The sequence below is a fragment of the Melospiza melodia genome, chromosome 27 (genome assembly GCF_035770615.1).
Source record: "Melospiza melodia melodia isolate bMelMel2 chromosome 27, bMelMel2.pri, whole genome shotgun sequence".
NCBI lineage: Eukaryota > Metazoa > Chordata > Aves > Passeriformes > Passerellidae > Melospiza > Melospiza melodia.
In genome coordinates, this window is record NC_086220.1 from 8,894,045 (window position 1) to 8,917,429 (window position 23,385).

General features: G+C 54.8%; 4 protein-coding genes across 5 annotated transcripts; 2 read left to right on the forward strand and 2 right to left on the reverse strand.

Moving 5' to 3' along the window:
- Positions 1-187: 187 nt before the first annotated feature.
- FAM167B (family with sequence similarity 167 member B) lies at positions 188-1,822 on the reverse strand. Its single transcript, XM_063177309.1, has 2 exons — positions 1,480-1,822; positions 188-740 (listed from the first exon to the last, which is right to left on the reverse strand). The coding sequence occupies exons 1-2, from the start codon at positions 1,762-1,764 to the stop codon at positions 477-479; spliced, it is 549 nt and encodes a 182-aa protein (XP_063033379.1). The 5' UTR covers positions 1,765-1,822; the 3' UTR covers positions 188-476.
- Positions 1,823-2,748: 926 nt separating this feature from the next.
- On the forward strand, positions 2,749-10,925 carry LOC134429903 (myotubularin-related protein 9-like). Its single transcript, XM_063177310.1, has 11 exons — positions 2,749-3,085; positions 3,547-3,737; positions 4,896-5,004; positions 5,190-5,315; positions 5,400-5,573; positions 6,885-7,102; positions 8,211-8,372; positions 8,450-8,591; positions 9,898-10,118; positions 10,210-10,361; positions 10,670-10,925. The coding sequence occupies exons 2-11, from the start codon at positions 3,556-3,558 to the stop codon at positions 10,813-10,815; spliced, it is 1,632 nt and encodes a 543-aa protein (XP_063033380.1). The 5' UTR covers positions 2,749-3,085; positions 3,547-3,555; the 3' UTR covers positions 10,816-10,925.
- Positions 10,926-11,818: 893 nt separating this feature from the next.
- EIF3I (eukaryotic translation initiation factor 3 subunit I) lies at positions 11,819-19,505 on the reverse strand. 2 transcript variants are annotated; one of them, XM_063177304.1, is made up of 11 exons: positions 19,395-19,505; positions 19,046-19,138; positions 18,876-18,963; positions 18,343-18,408; positions 16,488-16,637; positions 15,118-15,245; positions 13,762-13,872; positions 13,397-13,486; positions 12,910-12,983; positions 12,734-12,826; positions 11,819-12,162 (listed from the first exon to the last, which is right to left on the reverse strand). In XM_063177304.1, exons 1-11 carry the CDS (start codon positions 19,395-19,397, stop codon positions 12,081-12,083), a joined length of 978 nt encoding a protein of 325 aa, XP_063033374.1. In that variant the 5' UTR covers positions 19,398-19,505; the 3' UTR covers positions 11,819-12,080. The 2 variants fall into 2 exon arrangements, with proteins under 2 accessions (XP_063033374.1, XP_063033373.1); XM_063177303.1 differs by having other exon boundaries at positions 19,320-19,442.
- Positions 19,506-20,463: 958 nt separating this feature from the next.
- TMEM234 (transmembrane protein 234) lies at positions 20,464-23,340 on the forward strand. The gene is made up of 4 exons (XM_063177714.1): positions 20,464-20,952; positions 22,229-22,295; positions 22,421-22,513; positions 23,057-23,340. Exons 1-4 carry the CDS (start codon positions 20,464-20,466, stop codon positions 23,116-23,118), a joined length of 711 nt encoding a protein of 236 aa, XP_063033784.1. The 3' UTR covers positions 23,119-23,340.
- The last annotated feature ends 45 nt before the right edge of the window (positions 23,341-23,385 follow it).

The window sequence follows — 23,385 nt, forward strand, 5'->3', positions numbered from 1 at the left end:
TGACACCCATGGGGATGGTGACATTGCCATACCCTGGGGGCAGTGGTGACACCCGTGGGGATGGTGACATTGCCATACCCTGGGGGCAATGGTGACACCCATGGGGATGGTGACATTGCCATACCCTGGGGGCAGTGGTGACACCCGTGGGGATGGTGACATTGCCATACCCTGGGGGCAGTGGTGACACCCGTGGGGATGGTGACATTGCCATACCCTGGGGGCAATGGTGACACCCATGGGGATGGTGACACTCCTGTGCCCCACAAGGATGATGAGATTCCCCTACCCCAGGGCGGATGGTGACATCCCCGATGCCCTGGAGATGGTGACACCCATGGGGATGGTGACACTCTGGTGCCTCACAGGGATCGTCTCCCACGCCCATGGGGATGGTGACGCCCCCGTGCCACCCCCTGTGGGCAGCGCGTCCTGCCCGAGTCCCTCGGTGCCCAAAGCCCGTGGGTGGCCCGGGCTCAGCACAGCGAGAAGCGGCGGGAGTTGATGTTCATGCGGGTGACCCCGATGTGCTTGAGCGGCGTGGAGAGCAGGAAGGCGGCCCTGGGCGGGATGGTGCACAGCAGATCCGAGTCTTCCTCGCAGCCCTCGAGGCCGAAGGTGGCGTCGTCCAGCATCTCCTTGTGCCGGTGGCAGGCCTGCTCCACCTTGAGCCGGTGCAGCCGCGCCCGCAGCCGCATCAGCTGCTGCGCCAGCCGCTGGTCCAGGGCCTGCATCTCCCGCTGGGGGGACAGGGAACGGCCGTGGAGCAGCGGGATCGGTGCCCGGGCAGCGGGGATGGCGCTCGGCCAGGGCACAAACCCCGCGATGCGCCCGCGGTGCCAGGCTGGGCACGGGCACGGCTGAGATCGTGCCCTTTGTGCCACCCCCAGAGCGGCGGGAGGGGGTGACAAGGGGGTGACCGCCACAAGGCCACCACCCTGGCAGAGCTGTGGCACCCCAGAGCCACAAAACCCTCGGGAAAATCCAATCCCCGCACACCCAGCAGGGTTGGCAGAGATGCCCAGACCCCCTCACCCTGTCGTGCCCAGTGTCCCCGTTTTTCCCTGTGCCACTCACCAGCTCCGTCCTGGGCCACTCCAGGACCACCTCCGCGGTGGCAAAGCCGGTGCCATGAGGGGTCAGGGGCAGAGCTGTGGCACCCCAGAGCCGCAAAACCCTCGGGAAAATCCAATCCCCGCACACCCAGCAGGGTTGGCAGAGATGCCCAGACCCCCCAGCCCAGCCGTGCCCAAGTGGGGTCGGGCACTCGGGCCCGGTGTCCCCACCACTCCCTGTCCCCGTGCCACTCCAGAGCCACCTCCACGGCGGCAAAGCCGGTGCCACGAGGGGTCAGGGATGGAGCTGTGGCACCCCAGAGCCACAAAATCCAATCCGTGCCCACCCAGCAAGGCTGGCAGAGGAACCCAGAGTCCCTCACCCCGCGGTGTCCCCACCGCTCCCTGTCCCTGTGCCACTCACCAGCTCCGTCCTGAGCCACTCCAGAGCCGCCTCCAGGGTGGCAAAGCCACAAACGCCCCCCGGCTGCCGCTGCCGGGGGTGCGGGGGGCTCTGCCCCGGCCCGGGGGTGCCCCCGGGGGTGCCCCAGCGCTGCCCCCTCACCCGCGCCTCCCACTCCAGGTACGAGGGTCGGCGCGTCTGCAGCTTCAGCTTGGCCGCCAGCGCCTTGAGGCTCTCCAGGTTCTCCTGCTCCCAGGTGGGCTCCTCCTCGCCCAGCTCCTTGAATTTCAGCTGGCTCAGAGCCATGGTGGGACAAAACAGAGCCCCGAGCCCAAAACCGCGCTGATTCCTGCGCCCACGGGTGGATGAAGCCCCCGCCCTGCCCCACTCCCTGCCCCAGCTGCTCCCGGTTCCCGGCTATTTATCCGCTCCTCGAGGTCAAATCCGAGGGGCAGGAATTTCCTTATGAATTTCCTTATCTGGAGGAGTATTTTTGGCTTCTCGCGTTGTTTTTCTTTTTGTTAGTTTTTTTTTTTTTTTTGGTTTTTTTTTTTTGGTTTTTTTTTTTTTGTTTTTAACTTTGCTTTATTATTTTTTTTTTCCTTTTCTTTTTTTTCTTTTCTAACATCATTGTCTCCGCCCGGGAGGAGCCTCCCCGTTCCCGGACGGAGCCGTCACCGGGCGCTGAGGAGCGGCAATGATTTAATGATGATTTAATGATGATTTAATGATTTAATGATTTATCCCCGGTCCCAGCCGCCCCTCCCCGCGTCTTGGGGGGGGCCCAAAAAAAAACCCGAGGAAGGAAAAAAAGAACCGGGGGGGGTGCCCGGGGGGGCAGCCGGGGTCCCGCTCCCGGACGGGTCCTTAAGGTGGAGCCGCGTCCGGGTCTGTCCCGTGTCACCTCCCCGTGCCCGCAGGGCTCCAGGGACAGCGCGGGTGGCTCGGGGGTCTCACCTGCCCGCCCTCATCCCCTCCAAGCCCCCCAGAGTATCCCCAAAATCCTCCTTGCGGTCCCCCCGCTCTGCTCCCCATTCCCGTTGTCCCCACGCGTGTCCCCTCCCACGCCACCCCCTGTGTCCCCTCGCTGTGGCACCGCACGCAGGGACCCCAAACCCAGCAACAAACCCAGCAACAAACCCACCCCGGGCATCGCCGCCTCCCTCCTGCCCGCGCCACCTTAAACCCGACATCCGCCAGCCGGGCCGGGCCGGGCCGGGCCGTGCGGGGACATCGCCACCCCCCGTTCCAGCCCGAGCGCCCCAACTGCCCCTCCGCGCCCCCAAACCCCGCCCGAGCACCCCGAGCTCCCCCGCTGCCACCCCGGGGTCCCTCCTTGCACCCCCAATCCCCTCCCTGCACCCTGAGCTCTTCCTTGTCCCCCCAAATCCTCTAAAATTCCCGGCTGCGCCCCAAAAAAACCTCTCCTTATGGCCGGCAGGTCCCTGTTGGCGCTCTGAGGTCCCCTGCTCGCACCTTGATTGTCCCCCCAGGTCCTGGCTTGTCCCCCCCAGGTCCCTCCCTGCTTGTCCCCCGAAGTCCCTGCTTGTCCCGGCTTGTGTCCCCAGGTCCCGGTTTGTCCCTGTTTGTCACCCCCCGGTCCCCACCTGCCACCCAGCCCGAGCAGGTAAGCAGAGGGGTGCCCGGGGCAGCAGCACCGCCGCCAATCCACCCACCCTCCTCCTCCTCCTCCTCCTCCTCCTCTCCTGCCCTGTCCCCAGCCCCGGGGGTGGCTTTGGGGACAGCAGAGCCCGTGGGGACCCTGCCAGCCGGGTGGTGTCGGGGTCAGTAACGGGGTCCAGCCCAGCGGGGCGGGGAAGGAGCGGGAGCCGCTCCCTGCGATCCCAAAAATCCCCCCCAAAATCCCCCCCCAGCACAGCCCGCCGTGCCTCAGTTTCCCCAGCGCCATATGGCACTGCCGCTCTGGAGGTGACAATGCCACCACGGAGAGGGGACAGCGCGCCGCGTGTCGCGCAGGGCAGGGGTTTCCAGGCGGGCCCAGAGCCGCAGGATTTCCCCTTTTTTTTTTTTCTTTTTTTTCTTTTTTTTAATTTTTTTTCCCTTTCCTCCCTCCCCGGCCGGGCCCAGGCGGCGCCCATGGAGTTCTCGGAGCTGATCAAGACGGCGACAGTGGAGGACGTGCTGCTGTCGCGACAGGGGCTGCCCGCGGCGCGGGGCACGCTGTGCATCACCAGCCACCACCTGCTGCTCTCGTCCTGCCCCCGCGGCGAGCTGGAGCTCTGGCTGCTCATCCGCAACGTGGACGCCGTGGAGAAAAGGTGGGCACGTCCCCAAGGCTGTCCCTGTCCTTGTCACCGTGCCACCCCCTGTCCCTTTGGGCACCGCGCTGCACCCGGGCATCGCGTCCTTCCTCTTCCTCCCGGGGGAGGCAGAGCGGGCATTGCCTCCTCCTCCTCCTCCTCCTCCTCCTCCTCCTCCTCCTCCTCCTCCTCCTCCTCCTCAGAGTGCAGAATTTAGGCTGGTACCAACCCCCTCGGAGTGGCGGCTCCCTGCGGGACACCAGGTTTGGCTTTTTCGGCTTTGTCACCTCGCTCTGTCCCGGCTGCGGTGGCAGATGAGGGTCACAAATCCAGCACGGCCCTCGGACGGCTCGGTGCTGCCGCTGTGTGTCCCCAAGCCAGCCCTGGCTGTCCCCGAACCAGCCCTGGCTGTTCCTGAACCAACGCTGGCTGTCCCCAAGCCGGCTCTGACTGTCCCCAAGCCAGCTCTGACTGTCCCCAAGCCAGCCCTGGCTGTCCCCGAACCAGCCCTTGCTGTCCCCGAACCAGCCCTGAATGTCCCTAAGCCAGCTCTGAATGTCCCCAAGCCAGTCCTGGCTGTCCCCAGGCCAGCCCTGACCATCCCCAAGCCAGTCCTGGCTGTCCCCAAACCAGCTCTGAATGTCCCCAAACCAGCCCTGAATGTCCCCAAACCAGCCCTGAATGTCCCCAAACCAGCTCTGAATGTCCCCAAACCAGCCCTGACCATCCCCAAGCCAGCCCTGGCTGTCCCCAAACCATCCCTGACTGTCCCCAAACCAGCTCTGACTGTCCCCAAGCCAGCTCTGACCATCCCCAAACCAGCCCTGGCCGTCCCCAGACCAGCCCTGACCATCCCCAAGCCAGCCCTGGCCGTCCCCAAACCAGTCCTGACTGTCCCCAAACCAGCTCTGAATGTCCCCAAACCAGCCCTGACTGTCCCCAAACCAGCTCTGACTGTTCCCAAACCGGTCCTGACTGTCCCCAAGCCATCCCTGACTGTCCCCAAACCAGCTCTGACTGTCCCCAAACCAGTCCTGACTGTCCCCAGGCCAGCCCTGACCATCCCCAAACCAGCCCTGGCTGTCCCCAGACTAGCTCAGACTGTCCCCAAACCATCCCTGGCTGTCCCCAAGCCATCCCTGGCTGTCCCCAAGCCAGCCCTGACCCCTCCCGCAGGGTCTGCGGCTCCTCGGGCACCATCACGCTGCGCTGCAAGGACCTGCAGGTGCTGCAGCTGGAGATCCCGGGCATGGAGCAGTGTCTGAACATCGCCAGCTCCATCGAGGTGAGACCCAGCCGGGCAAGGAAGGGTTGGAAAAGCGCTGCCGGCCTCGAAAGGGTGCGGAAAGCGCTGCTGTGTTTGCTCTGGGTTCGGCATTAACTGGGTAAACACCGCGCTGGCACACGGCTGGGCACGCGGGGACAGCGCCAGCCCCGGTGTCCCCGAGCAGCCCCGGTGTCCCCGAGCAGGCTCTCTCCTCGGTGGACTCGGTGATGATGCTGTACCCGTTCTTCTACCGCCCGCCGAGCCTGCAGCTCCAGCAGGGCTGGCACCTGCGGGTCCCCGAGTGCCACTTCCAGCGGGTGGCATCGCAGGTGAGCCCGCCCGGGCGGACCCGCCGCCTTCCCCGGGCCCTGCTGGCTCTGTGGCTGATGTCGCTGCTGTCGCCTCTCCCCCAGACGAGCCGGTGGCGGCTGAGCACCGTGAACGGCGATTTCAGCGCCTGCCCCTCGTACCCGCCCGCCGTGGTGGTGCCCGCGGCCGTGCCCGATGACACCGTGGCCAGGGCGGCGCGGTTCCGCCAGGGCGGGCGCTTCCCCGTCCTCAGCTACTTCCACCCCAAAAACGGCACCGTGAGTCCGGGCTGCCCCTCTGCCCGCCCCCCGGCCTCTCGGAAGGGGGATTCCGTCGGCAGAAGGCTCCAGAATTGGGTGGGAAGGGATTTAAAGCTCATCCAGTGCCAGCCATGCCATGGCAGGGACACCTCTGCTGTCCCAGGGTGTGCCAGCCTGGCCTTGGGCACTGCCAGGGATCCGGGGGCAGCCTCAGCTGCTCTGGGAAAGCCATTCCAGCCCCTCCCAGGAAAGAATTCCTTCCCAAGATCCCATCCAGCCCTGCCCTCTGCCATTCCCTGTGTCCTGTCCCTCAATCCTTTGTCCCAAATCCCTCTCCAGCCATCCTGGAGCCCCTTCAGGCTCTCTAAGGTCACCCTGGAGCCCTCTCTCCTCCAGCCTGGATATTCCCAGATGTGCAATCCCTTACCCCAAATCCCTCTCCAGCTCTCCTGGAGCCCCTTTAGGCGCTCTAAGGTTACCCTGGAGCCTTCTCCTCTCCAGGTGGACATTCCCAGCTGTCCCGTCTCCCAATCCCTCTCCAGCTCTCCTGGAGCCCTCTCTCCTCCAGGTGGACATTCCCTGTGTCCTGTCCCTCAATCCCTTATCCCAAATCCCACCCCAGCTCTCCTGGAGCCCCTTCAGGCTCTCTAAGGTTACCCTGGAGCCTTCTCCTCTCCAGGCTGGACATTCCCAGCTGGGCCATTCCCCAATCTGTTATCCCAAATCCCTCTCCAACTCTCCTGGAGCCCCTTCAGGCTCTCTGAGGCCACCCGGACACCCCCTCTCCTCCAGGCTGGACATTCCCTGTGTCCTGTCCCCCAATCCCTTATCCCAAATCCCTCTCCAGCTCTCCTGCAGCCCTCTCCTGTCGAGGTGGACATTCCCATCTGCGCCATCTCCCACGCCCTTATCCCAAATCCCTCTCCAGCCCTCTGGAACTCCTTTAGGCTCTCTAAGGTTACCCTGGAGCCTTCTCCTCTCCAGGCTGGACATTGCCAGCTGTGCCATCCCCCAGTCCCTTATCCCAAATCCCACTCCAACTCTCCTGGAGCCCCTTCAGGCTCTCTAAGGTTACCCTGGAGCCTTCTGCTCTCCAGGCTGGACATTCCCAGCTGGGCCATTCCCCAATCTGTTATCCCAAATCCCTCTCCAGCTCTCCTGGAGCCCCTTCTGGCTCTCTGAGGTCACTTTGGAGCCCTCTCTCCTCCAGCCTGGACATTCCCAGCTGCGCCATCTCCCACTCCCTTACCCCAAATCCCTCTCCAGCCCTCCTGGTCCCCCTCCAGGCTCTCTGAGGCCACCCTGGCTCCCTCTCTCCCCCGTGCCCAGGCCCTGCTCCGCAGCAGCCAGCCGCTGACGGGCCCGAACCGGCGGCGCAGCCGTGAGGACGAGCAGCTGCTGGGGGCGATCCTGGCCGGGGCCGGGCTCGGTTTTGTGCTGGACACGCGCTCGGCGCAGGCGGCCAAGCAGGCGCGGATCAGCGGCGGCGGCACCGAGCACAAATCCGCCTACCCCGGCTGGAGGCGGCTGCACCGCGCCCTGGACAGGTGAGGGCGGCGCTGCCAAATTCGGGGAAATTCCCTTCTCCTGGTGTGCTGCTTTGGGATGGTTTAGCCGGCTTGGGGATGGTTTTAAATTAATGGCAAATCACGGCCAGATGTGTGGAGGATGTGAGGAGTCACCAGCTTGCGTTGTCATTCTTGATAAGCCTTCTGTAAGTATCCTCTCTCTATTCTTTAGGATAGTTTAGTATAGCATTCATATAATATACAATATATAATATAATAAATATAATATAATAAATATAATATAATAAAATATAATATAATAAATATAATATAATAAATATAATATAATAAAATATAATATAATATAATATAACTATATTTTATAAATATATAACTATCTTCTAGCTATATAACAGGAATATAAAATATCTCTATATAATATAGATATAAAATATAAATATTATTGTATTATAATATTGTATAATACGATATTACATAATAAAATAATACATAATGCATTATAATCTATAATACAAAATATAATACATAATATGGAACATAATGTAATACCTAATATAATATATAACGTAAAATATAACAAACTATGATACAAAATATAAAATAAAATATAACATGTAAAATAAATATGAAATAAAAATGTAATGTAATGCAAAATATAATGTAATATAAAATATACTGTAAAATAAAATATACTATAAATATATACTATAAAATATAAATTCTGCAATACAATACAATAATAAATCAGCCTTCTGAGAACACGGGGTTAGATTCTCAATTCCTCCTTCATCCTGGCACACTGTCCCCTGTGTGACAGTGCCACCATGTCCCCCGTGTCTCCCAGGGGCTGCCCATTGCAGGATAGTTTCTGCAGGCTGGTGGAGCTGTGCAGTGTCCCCCGTGTGTGACAGTGTCCCCTGTGTGTGACAGTGTCCCCTGTGTGTGACAGTGATCCCTGTGTGTGACAGTGTCTCCCATGTGTGACAGTTTCCCCCGTGTCCCCAGGGGCCGTGTGCTGCAGGACAGTTTCTCCAGGCTGGCGGAGCTGTGCAGTGTCCCCTGTGTGACAGTGTCCCCCCTGTGTGACAGTGTCCCCCGTGTGTGACAGTGTCCCCCGTGTCCCCAGGGGCCGTGTGCTGCAGGACAGTTTCTCCAGGCTGGCGGAGCTGTGCGCTGACCCCACTGTGACCATGGAGCGCTGGCTGTGCCGCCTGGACAGCAGCCGCTGGCTCAGCCACGTCAAGGCCGCCCTGAGCACGGCCTGCCTGGCTGCCCAGTGCCTGGACAGGTGAGGGGGCAGCACCTCGCCCGCCTTGTCCCTTTCTGAGTCCCCAATGTGACACCCAAACCCCGGCTGGCCCGCAGGGAGGGCTGCACGGTGCTGGTGCACGGCGCTGAGGGGACAGACACCACGCTGCTGGTGACAGCGCTGGCCCAGCTCATCCTGGACCCCGCCTGCCGCACCCTGCAGGGCTTCCAGGGGCTGCTGGAGCGGGAATGGATCCAGGTGAGGCATTTCTGAGCAGGGTGGGTACAACAACGCCTCGATCTTGGCCTGACTATCGAGCAATGCAGGTCCGGGAGCTCAGTCCCTCAGGGAGACAGAGTGCCCTCACAGCCGCCGCAGGCCTACCCTGAGCAAGCTCGGTGATTTCAGCTCTTTAGTGATTCTCAGCTCTCCCAGGATCTCAGCTCTTTGGTGATCATCATCTCTCTTAGGATCTCAGGTCTTTGCTTGCTTGCTGGGTGGGTTCCTTTGACTGAGGCTGCAGCAGACGCGAGAGAGGAGAAGGAGGAGAGAGGAGAAGGATGGTCCTGGTGTTCCACACCAATGGTTTATTGGGCGGTCTGTGAAGGGCTCCAGAGCTCTTCTTCTACCAAAAGGGCTAAAACAGCCCCTTTTTATAGGGTATAGGGGGATCCAAACTTATAAAATAGTAAGGGTTAGGGATAGTGGCCTGTGTGGTTACAAAGATAAGGCCAAGGGGTCAGAGACAGGAGCTTATTTCGCTGTCTCACCCTGACTCAGCAGCTCCTACTGTTAAATCTCAATCCTCCATGGAGCTCTGGTCAGATCCATGGGGTCTGCTCCAGGTGGGGGTCCCAACCTGGCTAGGTGCCTCACCATGGGTCACCATAGGGGTCCCACAGGCTGGGTGCCTCACTCGGGGTCACCATGGCAGTCCCACAGGCCGGGTGCCTCACTCTGGGGGTCCCTCAGGCCGGGTGCCTCACCACGGGTCACCATGGTGGTTCCACAGGCCGGGTGCCTCACCCTGGGTCACCGCGGTGGTCCCAGCCTGGCTGGGTGCCTCACTCGGAGTCACCATGAGGGTCCCACAGGCCCGGTGCCTCACCATGGTGGTCCCACAGGCTGGGTGCCTCACCATGGGTCACCATGGCGGTCCCACAGGCTGGGTGCCTCACCATGGGGGTCCCACAGGCTGGGTGCCTCACCATGGGTCACCATGGCGGTCCCACAGGCTGGGTGCCTCACCATGGGTCACCATGGCGGTCCCACAGGCCGGGTGCCTCACTCTGGGTCACCATGGCGGTCCCACAGGCCGGGTGCCTCACCATGGGTCACCATGGCGGTCCCACAGGCCGGGTGCCTCAGTCTGGGGGTCCCACAGGCCGGGTGCCTTACCATGGGTCACCATGGCGGTCCCACAGGTCGGGTGCCTCAGTCTGGGGGTCCCACAGGCTGGGTGCCTCACCATGGGTCACCATGGCGTTCCCACAGGCCGGGTGCCTCAGTCTGGGGGTCCCACAGGCCGGGTGCCTCACCACGGGTCACCATGGCGGTCCCACAGGCCGGGCACCCCTTCCAGCTGCGCTGCGCCCGCTCCGCCTCCTCCCACGCCCGGGGCAAGCAGGAGGCTCCGGTTTTCCTCCTCTTCCTCGACTGCGTGTGGCAGCTGAGCCGGCAGTTCCCCCTGTCGCTGGAATTCGGGGAGCAGCTGCTGCTCACCCTCTTTGACAACGCCTACGCCTCGGCCTACGGCACCTTCCTGTGCAATAACGAGAGGGAGAGGTGGGTGTGGGGACAAACCCCTCCTGTCACGGCTCAGGGGACACCAAACCCCGCTGGGGACTGCGATGTGTCCCCGCCTGTGCCCCCACAGGAGCCTGTGTAAGGTGAAGGAAAGCACGCACTCGCTGTGGGCATGGCTGGAGCAGCCCGAGGAGAAGCACAAGTACCTGAACCCTCTCTACTCACACAACCCCTTGGTGATCTGGCCCTCTGTGGAGCCTCAGAGCATCCAGCTGTGGCAGGGTGAGCGGGATCCTCCCAAAACCCACCCTCAGTTGTTCTGCCTTTCCCTCTCTGACAGGGCTTGAGCTCACCCTCAGCTCTTTCTCCCTGCCAGGTTTTTTCCTTTGGTGCTATTTTCCCCTCTCTGATAGGGCTCAGCTCACCTCCAGCTCTTTCTCTCTCCCAGGTTTTGTCCCTCAGTTCTGTGTTTTTCCCTCTCTAACAGAGCTGAGCTCACTCCCAGCCCTTTCTCCCTGCCAGTTTCTTCCTTTTGTGTTTTTCCCTCTCTGACAGGGCGCAGCTCACCCTCAGCCCTTTCTCCCTCCCAGGTTTTTTCCTGCGCTGGATCCGTCCCTCCCAGCACCTGGAGGAGGCCTGGGGGCAGATCCAGAGGTTGGTGCATGAAAAAAGGCAGAGCCAGACCCTCCCTGAGCCCCCAGCTGAGACAGAAAATGGGAAACTGGGGACAAGGTGACACTGGATGGTGCCATGGAAGGGCTGTGCAGGACACAGACCCCGTGGGCAGAGCTGTCCCAGCCTTCAGCTGCCCACCCTGAGCTTGTTTCAGTAAATTTCTCTCCCAGCCTTGGCCTGTGTCCTGCTCTTCCATAAGGAAGCTGCTCCTTCTCACTGGGATTGCAGTAGGGCCCGTGAATGGTTCTGGAGATGAAGGGCAGCAGATCACACAGAAAAAAAACCCAACAAATCATACAGAAAAACCCCAGCAGATCACACCAAAAAAACCCAACAATCATACCAAAAACCCCAGCAGATCCCACCAAAAAAAACCCCCAACAGATCACACCAAAACCCCCCCAGCAGATCACATCAATAAAACCCCAAAACATCACACCAAAAAAACCCCAAAAGATCACACCAAAAAATCACACCAAAAAACCCCAAAAGATCACACCAAAAAACCCAACAATCACACCAAAAATCCCAAAAAGATCACAAAAACACCCCAACAGGACACACAAAACCAATATCCTCCCCCTCTAAAATGCCCAAGGCTGCAGCTTCTGTCGTGCCAGCAGCTCTGGGCCCAGAGCCAGTCTGGGAATTCTGCCCTTGAGCCCAGTTTTGAGGAAGGAAAGAGGAAAAAATAAAAGAGCCAGGAGGGTGTGAGGGTGAGGATCTGCACAGGAGCTCCCAGGGCAGGAAAAGGAAATATCTGCAATGTTTGTTCCATGAGAGGAGCTGGCTCAGGGTCAGCCCAGCAGACAGAGCAGTGGGGCCAGGCGTGTGCAAAACAATTCCTGGCTGCTGAATTTGCAGCTTTTTCACACTTGAGGGCAGGGCTGAGGCTGTGGAGCCTCCCTGGGAAGGAGTTCATGGATGGGCAGAGGTCCCAGGAGGAGCAGCACTGCTCCATGGGTGTGGAACAAATGACAACAGAGCTGGCAAAACAAAGTCCTTGGGTTAATTTTGATCCAGATAGGGAAAAATCAACCTAAAAAAAAAACCCACAGAGGTGCTTTTCTTTGTGTTTAGAAAAGATTTCTATTTATTTCCTCTTTTTTTCCCCTCCCCCTGGTTTATAAATATGCCCACCAGGGCAGGCAGCCAACTCCAGTTCCCCTCACTCTTGTCCCAGTAAAAACCACTGGAGAGTTCCCACTTCCCCAACCTCCCAAACCTCCAAAATCGCTGCCAAAAACAACTTCAGGCCCTTCCTGGAGCCCTGGGCAAGGGCTTGGAGAAGGGAAAAGAAGAGGAGAAGAGAAGGAAATTCCTCCTTCAGGCTTCAAACTCGAACTCGAAGTACTGGGGGTCGAAGTAGTGGATGCGGACGTAGCCATCCTCACCCCCACTGCTGTAACTGCAGGAGGAAAGGGAAAACCAGGGATGAGAAACTCAGGAATGCTGCCGACAGCAAAAATAGGAAGTTTGGCCTCCCCATCCACTCTTGAAACTGATACAGGAATCACAAAGTGGGAAAAAATATCAGGGATGTGGGGCAGGGTGTGAGTGACTCCCTGGGCTGGGAATGGGAGAATTCAGGGGCTGGTTCCACTCCCAGCACAGAAATCACCTCAGTCTGCTCATATCCCAGTTCAGAAGTGGAACTGGGTGCACTGGGGACACTGAGCTGTAGCTGCAGGGAGGAATGGCAGAGTCAGGAATGGCAGAGTCAGTCAGGAATGGCAGAGTCAGGAACGCTGCTGGCAGCAAAAATGGGAAGTTTGGCCTCCCCATCCACTCCTGAAACTGATACAGGAATCACAAAGTGGAAAAAAAATTCAGGAATGTGGCCCAAGTGTGGGGCAGGGTGTGGGTGACTCCCTGGGCTGGCTCAGAATGGGAGAATTCAGGGCCTGGTTCCACTCCCACCCTGAGTCTGGTCATATCCCAGTTCAAAAGTGGGACTGGGGACACTGCAAGGCTCTCACCTCTTCCCATCAGGGTGGAAGGCCACGCTGTTGATGGGCCCAAAGTGCCCCTTGACTCTGCCAAACTCCTCCTCAAAAGCCAAGTGGAAGAACCTGGGAGGAGGAAGATGGAAATTGTCACAAAGCCAAGAGGGACAAAAGCACAGAATCCTCAAAAACAACAAAACAGCACCAACCTGGCCTCGAATTTGCCAATCCTGGTGGAGGTTGTGGTCACATCCATGGCCTCCTGCCCTCCTCCCAGCACCACCTGCAGGGGAAGGAAACCAGAGAAATCACAAACAGAGCCCTTCAGTGCTTCCCTCTGGGATTTGGGGTTGGGAAAAACCTCCAACATTGATCCCCACCTTAAAACCAGTTTAGACCAGTGAGTGCCAGGTCCAGAGGTTCCCTGGACACCTCCAGAGGTGGTGACAGCCTCCAGCACTTCCCAAAAATCCCACAAATCCCACAAATCCACCAGCAGCCTCCAACCCCCTGAGGAATTCCCACCTCCCTGGCACTTTCCATCAGAGCACACCAAACTTTGCTCCCAGGGCCTGACCCAGCAAAAATTCCCCAGGTTTATTCCTTATTCCAGAGTGTTGGTTTTGGGCTGAACTGGGAACAGCCACACTGCAGGAGTGCCAGGATCAGTGAGAGCCTCAGGGAGCTCATCCTTACATGGTCAAAAATGGGGGACAGGGCAGCAGAGTTCACCGGCCGCTCCGTCCTGAACGTCTTCAGGTGCTCCAGGGAGGTGCAGTCAAAGAGCTATGAGGGAAAAATGATAAATTAATTAATTTTCTCCAGCTGCTGGGCCTCACCTGCATGGATGTTCCCTCTCCAAGCTCAAATCCCAAAAATATTCCCCCAAAAAGGGAAATCTTCCACCTTCCAGAATCTGAACTGCAAATGTTCTACGGAAATACCAAAATATTTCACTTTCAATGCTTGGCTGTTCATTTTCTTTCTCACTGAACATTCTCAAGGAGCAGAACCCCCCTCTGAGGAGAGATCCTGGCAGGAAAAGTGCAGGCAAAGCTCACCTTGGCTGTGTTATCCTTGGAAGCAGTGATGAACATGGTCATGTCCCTGGAGGTCTGGATGTCGTTGATTTGCTTGGTGTGCTCCTTGATATTGGAGAGCTGCTCCCCTGACTGGAGGGAAAAAGAGTTTTCAGGGAGGTGGGAAGGGATTCCTCACTAAAAACAGCCTGGGAGATCATGGAATAAAATCCTGGAATGCTTTGGGTGGGAAGGGAATTTAGGAATGGATTCAGTTCCACACCCTGTGCTGAGGTGTCACTTCCAGACTTGCTTGGGGCAGCCTCAAATTTTAACAAAGGAGGGGAAAAGGAGTTCTCAGGGAGCTGGGAAGGGATTCCCTCATCACAAATAACATGGAATGGAATCCTGGAAGTGATTCCCTCATTAAAAACAGCCTGGAATGGAACCTGGAATGATCAGGGTGGGAATTTAGGAATGGATTCCGTTCCAGGTCCCTGCTCTGTGTCAATTCCAGCCTCGCTCCGAGGAGCCTCAGATTTTAACAGAGCAGGGGAAGAGGAATTTTCAGGGAGCTGGGAAGTGATTCCCTCGTTAAAAACATCTTGGGAGAACATGGAATAGAACCCTGGAATGCTTTGGGAGGGAATTTAGGAGTGGATTCAGTTCCACACCCTGTGCTGAGGTGTCACTTCCAGACTTGCTTGGGGGAGCCTCAGATTTTAACAGGGGAGGGGAAGAGGAATTTTCAGGGAGCTGGGAAATGTTTTCCTCATTAAAAATAATTTGGGAGATAATGGAATAAAATCCTGGGAGAACGAGGAACAGAACCCCCAGAACAGAAATGCACTGGGAGGGAATTTAGGAAAGGATTCAGTTCCTTGTCCCTGCTCTGCATCACTTCCAGCCTCACCTGGAGTAGCCTCAGATTTTAACAGGGGAGGGGAATTTTCATGGAGCTGGGAAGCGATTCCCTCATTCAAAACAACTTAAAAGAACATGGAATGGAATCCTGGAATGCTTTGGGTAGGAAGGGAATTTAAGAATGGATTCATTTCCATGTCCCTGTGCTGAGGTGTCACTTCCAGCTTTGCTCAGGGGAGCCCCAGATCTTAACAAGAGAAGGGAAGAGGGATTTTCAGGGAGCTGGGAAGTGATTCCCCCATTAAAATAAACATGGAACAGAAGAGCTCATGGAATAAAACCTGGAATGCTCTGGGCTGGAAGGAAATTTAGGAACAGATTCAGTTCCACACCCTGCTCTGTGCCAACTCCAGCCTCGCTCACAGCACCCCCATATCTCAACGATCCTTGCTGGAGCTGCTGTTTGGAGCCCCCAATCCCACATGCCAGCCCTGATCCCCCCAGGAATGCTGCCCAGGCTGTCCCAGGCCCTACCTTGGCACTGAACTGGTTGAGCTCCCCGTTCTCATGGCCAGCAATGATGAACTCCCCAAGGGGGCCCCACACGGCGCTGGTGATCTTGGAGTCGCTGCAGGGAATCTTCATGTAGGGCTCGTTGTTCTCTGGGGGAGGGAAAGGGGAAATCAGCACCCAGAGCCACCTCTGAGCCCTTTGTGCCCTCTGCCCAGCCTGCATTTGGGATTTTCCAGCATTTCAAGGCGAATTTTTATTTGTGGAGCTCAGATTTCCATGGCAGCATTTTGGAATCCCATAACGAAGAGGGAAGGAATTGTGTCCTTGCTTATGTGATCACCCCCCTCCCAGCAAAGATATTTTTTTAGGGAAAAAAAAAATCACCCCCAAGCACTCTCAGCAAAGAGATTTTTTAGGGAAATTCAATTTTCAAGAGCAGGAATTCAGGATGAACTCCCTGCTGCAGCATTCCCACAAATTGGCTCTTCCCTGTTCCTGATGCTCCTGAGGTAAAAGGGAGCTTTATAATCCCCCATAAAATTAAGATTTATCCTTTTATGTCCCATGCTCAGCTTGGATTTGGGATTTTCCAGCATTTCAAGGTGGATTCCTTGGTAGCTTTTATTTATGGAGCTCAGATTTCCAGGGGGCTCAGGGGCTGCATTTTAGAATCCCATAAGGAAGGAGGAGAAGGAATTGTGTCCTTGCTGATGTGATCACCCCACAACCACTCCAAATCATCCAGCAAAGAGATTTCTTAGGGAAGTTTCTCTGCTCCACCCCTGAAAATATTCCAGGTCAGGTTAGAGCAACTTGGGCTAGGGGAAGGAATCCCTGCTCAGCTGGATTTGGGATCTTCCAGGATTTCAAGGGTGGATTTTTATTTATGGAGCTCAGATTTCTAGGGCAGCATTTTGAAATTCCATAAGGAAGGGGATGAAGGAATTGTGTCCTTGCTGATGTGATCACCTCCAACCACTCCAAATCATCCAGAAAAGAGATTTTTTAGGGAATCATCCCCTCTGCTCCATCCCTGGAAATGTTCCAGGTTAGAGCAACTTGGGCTAGGGAAAGGAATCCCTGCTGAGCTGGATTTGGGATTTTCCAGGATTTCAAGGGTGGATTTTTATTTATGGAGCTCAGATTTCCAGGGCAGCATTTTGAAATCCCATAAGGAAGGGGATGAAGGAATTGTGTCCTTGCTGATGTGATCACCCCCAACCACTCCAAACCATCCACAAAAGAGATTTTTTTAGGGAAGCTTCTCTTGCTCCATCCTTGAAAATATTCCAGGTTCGAGCAACTTGGGCTGGGGAAAGGAATCCCTGCCCATGAGATTTAACCCCAAAAGCCCCAGTGGGACCCCAGAGGGGGCTCCCCTGGCCCCTCACCAATCTGGCTGGGGTCCCTGAGGTCGAAGAAGCTCACAAAGCACTGGTAGCCCATCTGCTTGTCCGTGGAGAACATGATGATGTTCCCTCCAAAGTCGAAGCCACACGTCCTCACGGCTGAGCTGGTCTTCACCAGGGCCAGCTGCTTCCCTGGGGGGCAGAGCAGGGGAAAAAGGGGTTTCATCATTAAAAACAGCCTGGGAGAGCATGGAATGGAAGCTGGAATGGAAGCTGGAATGATCTAGGTGGGAATTAAGGAATGGATTCAGTTCCAGGTCTCTGTGCTGTGCCAATTCCAGACTTGCACAGGGCAGCCTCAGATTTCAACAGGGAAAGAGGGATTTTCAGGGGAGCTGGGAAATGTTTTCCTCATTAAAAATATCATGGAATAGAACCCTGAAATGTTCTGGGTGGGAATTTAGGGATGGATTCAGTAACAGATCCCTGCTCTGTGTCAATTCCAGCCTCACTCAGGAGAGCCTCAGATTTTAACAGAGATGGGGAAAATGAGTTTTCAGGGAGCTGGGAAGTGATTCCATCCTTCAAAACACCCATGCTCATTAGGAGAAGGTGCTGGAATAGAATGGAACCTGGAATGATCTGGGTGGGAATTTAGGAGTGGATTCAGTTCCAGGTCTCTGTGCTGTGACAATTCCAGCCTCGCTCAGGGGAACACCAGATTTTAAAAAGGGGAGGGGAAGGGGAATTTTCAGGGAGCTGGGAAGGGATTTCCTCATTAAAAACACCTTGGGAGAACATGGAATGGAACCCTGGATTGGAGCTTGGAATGATCAGGGTGGGAATTTAGGAATGGATTCAGTTCCAGGTCTCTGTGCTGTGTCAGTTCCAGCCTCACTCAGGAGAACCTTAGATTTTAACAGAGATGGGGAAAAGGAATTTTCAGGGAGCTGGGAAATTATTCCCTCATTAAAAACAAACTGGGAGAGCATGGAATAAAATCCTGGAATGATTTGGAAGTGAATTTAGGAATGGATTCCGTTCCAGGTCCCTGCTCTGTGACAATTCCAGGCTCACTCAGGGGAACCTCAGATTTTAACAGAGCAGGGGAAGAGGAATTTTCAGGGAGCTGGGAAATGTTTTCCTCATTAAAAACATCTTGGGAGAACATGGAATGGAATCCTGGAATAATCTGGAAGTGAATTTAGGAGTGGATTCAGTTCCACACCCCTGCACTGAGGTGTCACTTCCAGCCTTGCTGGGGGAACCTCAGATTTTAACATGGGAGGGGAAGAGGAATTTTCAAAGTTCTGGGAAGTGATTCCCTCATTAAAAACAGCCTGGAGAGCATGGAATAAAATCCTGGAATGCTCTGGGTGGGAATTAAGGAGTGGATTCAGTTCCACACCCTGTGCTGAGGTGTCACTTCCAGCCTTGCTGGGGGAACCTCAGATTTTAACAGTGGAAGAGAAGAGGAATTTTCAGGGACCTGGGAAATGTCTTCCTCATGAAAAATAACATGGAATGGAATCCTGAAATGTTTTAGGTGGGAAGAAAATTTAGGAATGGGTTCAGTTCCACACCCTGTGCTGAGGTATCACTTCCAGCCTCGCTCAGAGGAGCCTCAAATTTTAAAAGGGAAAAGGAATTTTCAGGGAGCTGGGAATGGATTCCCTCATTAAAAACAGCCTGGAGTAGAACCCTGGAATGCTCTGGAAGGCAATTTAGGAGTGGATTCAGTTCTACATCCCTGTGCTGAGGTGTCACTTCCAGCCTTGCTTGGGGCAGCCTCAGATTTTACCACGGGAGGGGAGGAGTCCCAGCAGTGTCCCCCAGGCCCAGGGATGTCCCAGACTGTCCCAGGAGTGTCCCCAGAGGGAATTTGGGGTGCTCTCACCTGTCTCACAGTCCCACAGGCGGCAGCTGTTGTCTGCAGAGCCGGTCAGGACGTGCCTGGTGTCCCCTGGGCCTCCATTAAGGGAAAATCAGCCCCAAATTCCCCTGCCAGGGCACTCACAGAACGGTTCTGAACCCAAAAAGGGATTTTTTTTGGGGGGGCAAAACCTCCCCCAGGGAAGGCAACACAGAGCCCAAGTGTTCCCATGGCAAAATCCCATAATTCCCTCATGAAATTTAAAAGAAAAGGTTCAGGTTCTTACATTTAAACAGTTTTTCCACACTTTTATCTCTGCTGCCTGTGGAAAACCTTCCCAAATACCCAGAGAAGCAGCAAAAGGCACAACAAACCCAGATATCCATTGGGATGTTATTTCAAATGGGAAAACACCCAAAAAAAAGGAAAAGAAGAGGCAGCAGAAGAATTTAAATGCTGCTCTTGGAGAGGAAGATGAGAAGCAGCCGGGAGGAAGCACCGGGGATGATTCAGCCACTAAAATATGAAATAAAACCGGTTTGGGCATCAAAGGATACAGTCAGCATCCACACACCACACAGCTCCCGTGTGCCCATTGTAGGTCCCCAACCTCTCGCCGTTCACCGAATACCAAACATTGACAATCTGCGAGGAAGGGGGGAAAAAACTAATTAAAATTAAGGACTAATTAATGGACGGTTAATTAGCGCGGGTGGGGAGCACTCACGGGATCCTTGGCCACGGTGAACAGCAGGTCTCCCTCGCGGTTGTATTTGATCTGAGTGATGGAGCGCTCATGGCCTTGCAGCAGGATGGGCTTCTGTAATTAATGATTAAATAATTAATGAGGGTGAGGATAGGGGGGGGTGAGCGCGGCCCCTGGTCCGAGGCTCCTGGGACGCGGGGGGTCGGCCAAGCCAAGCCAAGCCAAGCCAAGCCAAGCCAAGCCAAGCCAAGCCAAGCCAAGCCAAGCCGCCCCGCCGCGCCCAGGAGCCTCGGACCGGGGGTGCGGAGCCGGTGAATCTTCGGTGGCACCGAAACTCGCGGCCCCGAGCCCGCGGCCATCCCGCTCTCACCATGGCGGCCACGCTGAGGCCTCAGGGGGCGGCACTTCCGGGATGGCGGCGGCGCGCCGGAAATACGTTCCGGTATCCATGGTAACAGAGGGGCTTCCGGGAAAGCAGGAAGTATAACGGCGTTGCCATGGCGACCGCGGGTGAGGAGGGAGTGATGGCGGCGCGGGGAGGGTTTGGATGGGAAGGGGAAATGTGGCTGGGAGGGCTGAGGGGGTGCGAGGAGGGAGGGTCGGGCTCTTGTGGCAGGACGGGGACGTGGAATGGGGAAGGGATTTGGGGATCAGCCGGTCCCACGGACAAGGACAGCTGGCACCGGCCCGGGCTGCTCCGGGCTCATCCGGCCGGGCCTCGGGCACTGCCCGGTGCTGAGGGTGATGCCTGGAGAGGCTCTCTGGAACAGAGGCTGGACAGAGTTAAAGAATAAAGTAGGGATTTGTTAAAAGACCTTTAATTGATACACCTTGGGCCGTACTAGAGCCCGGCTGTGGCTACACCCAAGATAGACACCAAGTCACGAGTTTTCACGCTTTTATAAGTTTTGGTCCATTTCCATATGGGCTTCAGTGTCCAATTCCAGCTCAGGTTCTGCAGTCCCACCCTCCCAGTTTGTTCCCCTCCATTCCCTGCTGTTTGCACTTTTGGGGGCTGAGGCTGCAGCGGTGTGCTTGGTTCTGGGGCTGGAAAAGGATTGTGCTGCGGGACTGAGGAGAGGAAAAGGATTGTGCTGCGGGACTGAGGAGAGGAAAAGGATTGTGCTGTGGGACTGAGCTGTGAGGAGAACTTGCTAAAACACTTTATATAAAGTTCAGAGTCACACACTAAGGCACTGCAGAGTATGGAAAATAAAACACCTAAAACTGAAGGCATCAAGGGGGCTGAGGCCGGGCTGGCTCCATGGCTCTGACCCCGCTGTTCCCGGGGCTGAGGCCGGGCTGGCTCCCGGCTCTGACCCCGCCGTTCCCGGGGCCGGGCTGGCTCCCGGCTCTGACCCGCTGTTCCCGGGGCCGAGGCCGGGCTGGCTCCATGGCTCTGATCCCGCTGTTCCCGGGGCTGAGGCCGGGCTGGCTCCATGGCTCTGACCCCGCTGTTCCCGGGGCCGAGGCCGGGCTGGCTCCCGGCTCTGACCCCGCTGTTCCCGGGGCTGGGGCCGGGCTGGCTGCCGGCTCTGACCCCGCCGTTCCCGGGGCTGGGGCCGGGCTGGCTCCCGGCTCTGACCCCGTTGTTCCCGTGGCTGAGGCCGGGCTGGCTGCCGGCTCTGACCCCGCTGTTCCCGGGGCCGGGCTGGCTCCCGGCTCTGACCCCGTTGTTCCCGTGGCTGAGGCCGGGCTGGCTCCCGGCTCTGACCCCGCTGTTCCCGGGGCCGAGGCCGGGCTGGCTGCCAGCTCTGACCCCGCCGTTCCCCGCAGGGCAGGCGCTGGCCCTGGCGCTGGTGGCCGCGCTCTGGGGCGGGACCGGGCCGTTCCTGAGGGCCGCAGCCGCGGGCATGGAGGAGCAGCGGGGCCGGGGCCGCCTGCGGCAGCTGCTGGCCGAGCTGCGATTCCTCAGCCTCAACTGGCAGGTGAGAGCCCGCCTGGCATTAATTATAAATTATAAATATCATTATTGGCTTCTTTGTCATTGGTGTGTTGGCTTCTGCAAGTTATTGGTAATCACAGAGATCCTGATATAGTGCAGCTTGTAATCCCTTTTAACCGCTTTTTGGTATAAGAAATATAATAAATATAATAAATAATATAATAAATATAATAAATAAAATAAATATACTATACTATAATATAGTAACATAATAATGTAATATAATATATATTATATGTATTATATATATTATACATAATATATTGTATTATATATAGTTTATATATAATATATTATATGTGTAATATATTATATATATAATATATTACATTATATATAGTTTATTAAGTAATATTAATAAATTAATTAATATAGAATGTATATTTATATGTTAATTTTAATATAAATTAATATATAATGTATATTATATATTATTATATAATTAATGTAAAACAGTTATATGTAACATAATGTAAATATAATATAATATAATATAATATAATATAATATAATATAATATAATATAATATAATATAATATAATATAATATAATATAATATAATATAATATAATATAATATAATATAATATAATATAATATAATATATCAGGTTTTGTACGCACCGAGTAGTTTATTTAAATAATAATGTGATAAATATAGCTTAGAGCTTCTCATACTATTCAAGTACAAACTATGTGCTGTTAAATATTTTATTTGTGGAACTAACTCAGATAATAATGTAAAATAGCTCTGTAAATTCAATGTATTTGTGGACTGTCTTATCTGAATAATGAAATAACAATAACAAGGACCAGGACATCAAGAGATAAAGAAAACTTTGCTGAAAATTTGGTATCCTTGCTGAAACCCCAATATCCACAATTCCCCATGCTCAGGGGGTTATTCCTGCAGAATTCCCACCTCTCCCAGGTGTCCTGCACCACAGAATCCTCAAAAACAAAAGAAAAAAAAGAGCTCCAGGGTTTCTCAAAGGAAAGGGAAGATCAATCCCTGGGCTGCTCTGGGTCAGGATTTTCCCTGCCAGAGGGAAAAGAACCAACCTGGCCTGGAATTTGCCAGTCCTGGTGGAGGTTTGGTCACATCCACGGGCTCCTGCCCTCCTCCAGCACCACCTGCAGGCAGGGAAACCAGAGACACCAAAACCAGAGCCCTGGGAATGGGAAAAACCTCCAGGATTGAGGTCAGCCTTGAAATTGAAACCAGTTTGGAACCTCAGGCAGCTCTGTGTTCTCCTGCAGTACCTGGTGCCCTTCCTGCTCAACCAGGCTGGATCTCTGCTCTTCTACCTCACCTTGGCCTCCACAGGTCAGATCCTGCTGCTTTTTTTTGGGGTGCTTTGATGGGATTTTGTGGCTCAGCCAAACAGCAAGAAGATCCCTTGGAATAATCCCAAATAAATCAAATTTCTGCACTTGGATCTCACATTTCAGACCTGTCCCTGGCAGTGCCACTCTGCAACTCCCTGGCTTTGGTTGTGACCTTGGTGACTGGGAAAATCCTGGGAGAGGACATTGGGGGCAAAAGTGAGTCCCACTTCCAGCTTTTATTGGATTGAGATGATTTGATTTGATTTTTAATGTAAAATTTAATTTCTAATATGGGGGATTTCATTTATAATGTGGGGGGATTTGATTTTTCATGTGGGAGATTTGATTTTAATGTATAATTTAATTTATAATCTAATCTGAAGACGCCAAACACCCCACAAGGCTTGAACTGGGTCAGAGCAGCTTTGGCTGCAGGGAATTGAAAAGGGAATGGAAAATTCCTATTTTAATGGGATTTTTTATCCCATTGAAAAGGGAAAGGGAATTGAAATAGATTTTTGGGCAGGACTGGTGAATTTAAAGCCAGAATTGTCTGTTTAAAGCTAAAAGGATTTAAATTTCCCTCAGTAAAATGCCCACCATGGAAAAGGAGTGGCCCAAAAGTCAAGGTGCCCTGCTCAGGTGGTCAGGAAAAAGCAGGAAATTGGGGAATTTCAAACTGCAGGAGCTGGAGGTCGTTGTTTGGGGCAGATTCCCAGCTTGTCCCCATTTGCTGATCCTGGATTTGTTCCTCCCCAGGAGCTGTGGCAGGAATGCTGCTCACCATGCTGGGGGTGTCCCTGTGCCTGGCTGGGGCCTGAGGCAGCAGCAGAACAGCAGAGGATGATCCAGAGGATGATCCACCTGGGAAGGTGTTTTGGGATGGATCCCAAACAAATCCCAAGGATTGCACTCCCCACTGCAGGGACAGCAGCCAGCCTTGTGCCTTAAGGGGATTTTGGTGCCTCTTTGAAGGCCACAGTGACCAAACTTGGACAGCACTGAAGGGGGGTAAGAAAGGGTTAATAAATTATCCAGTGTGACCTCCTGGCACTGATGGGAGTTTTTGATTAGTCCAAACCCTTCTG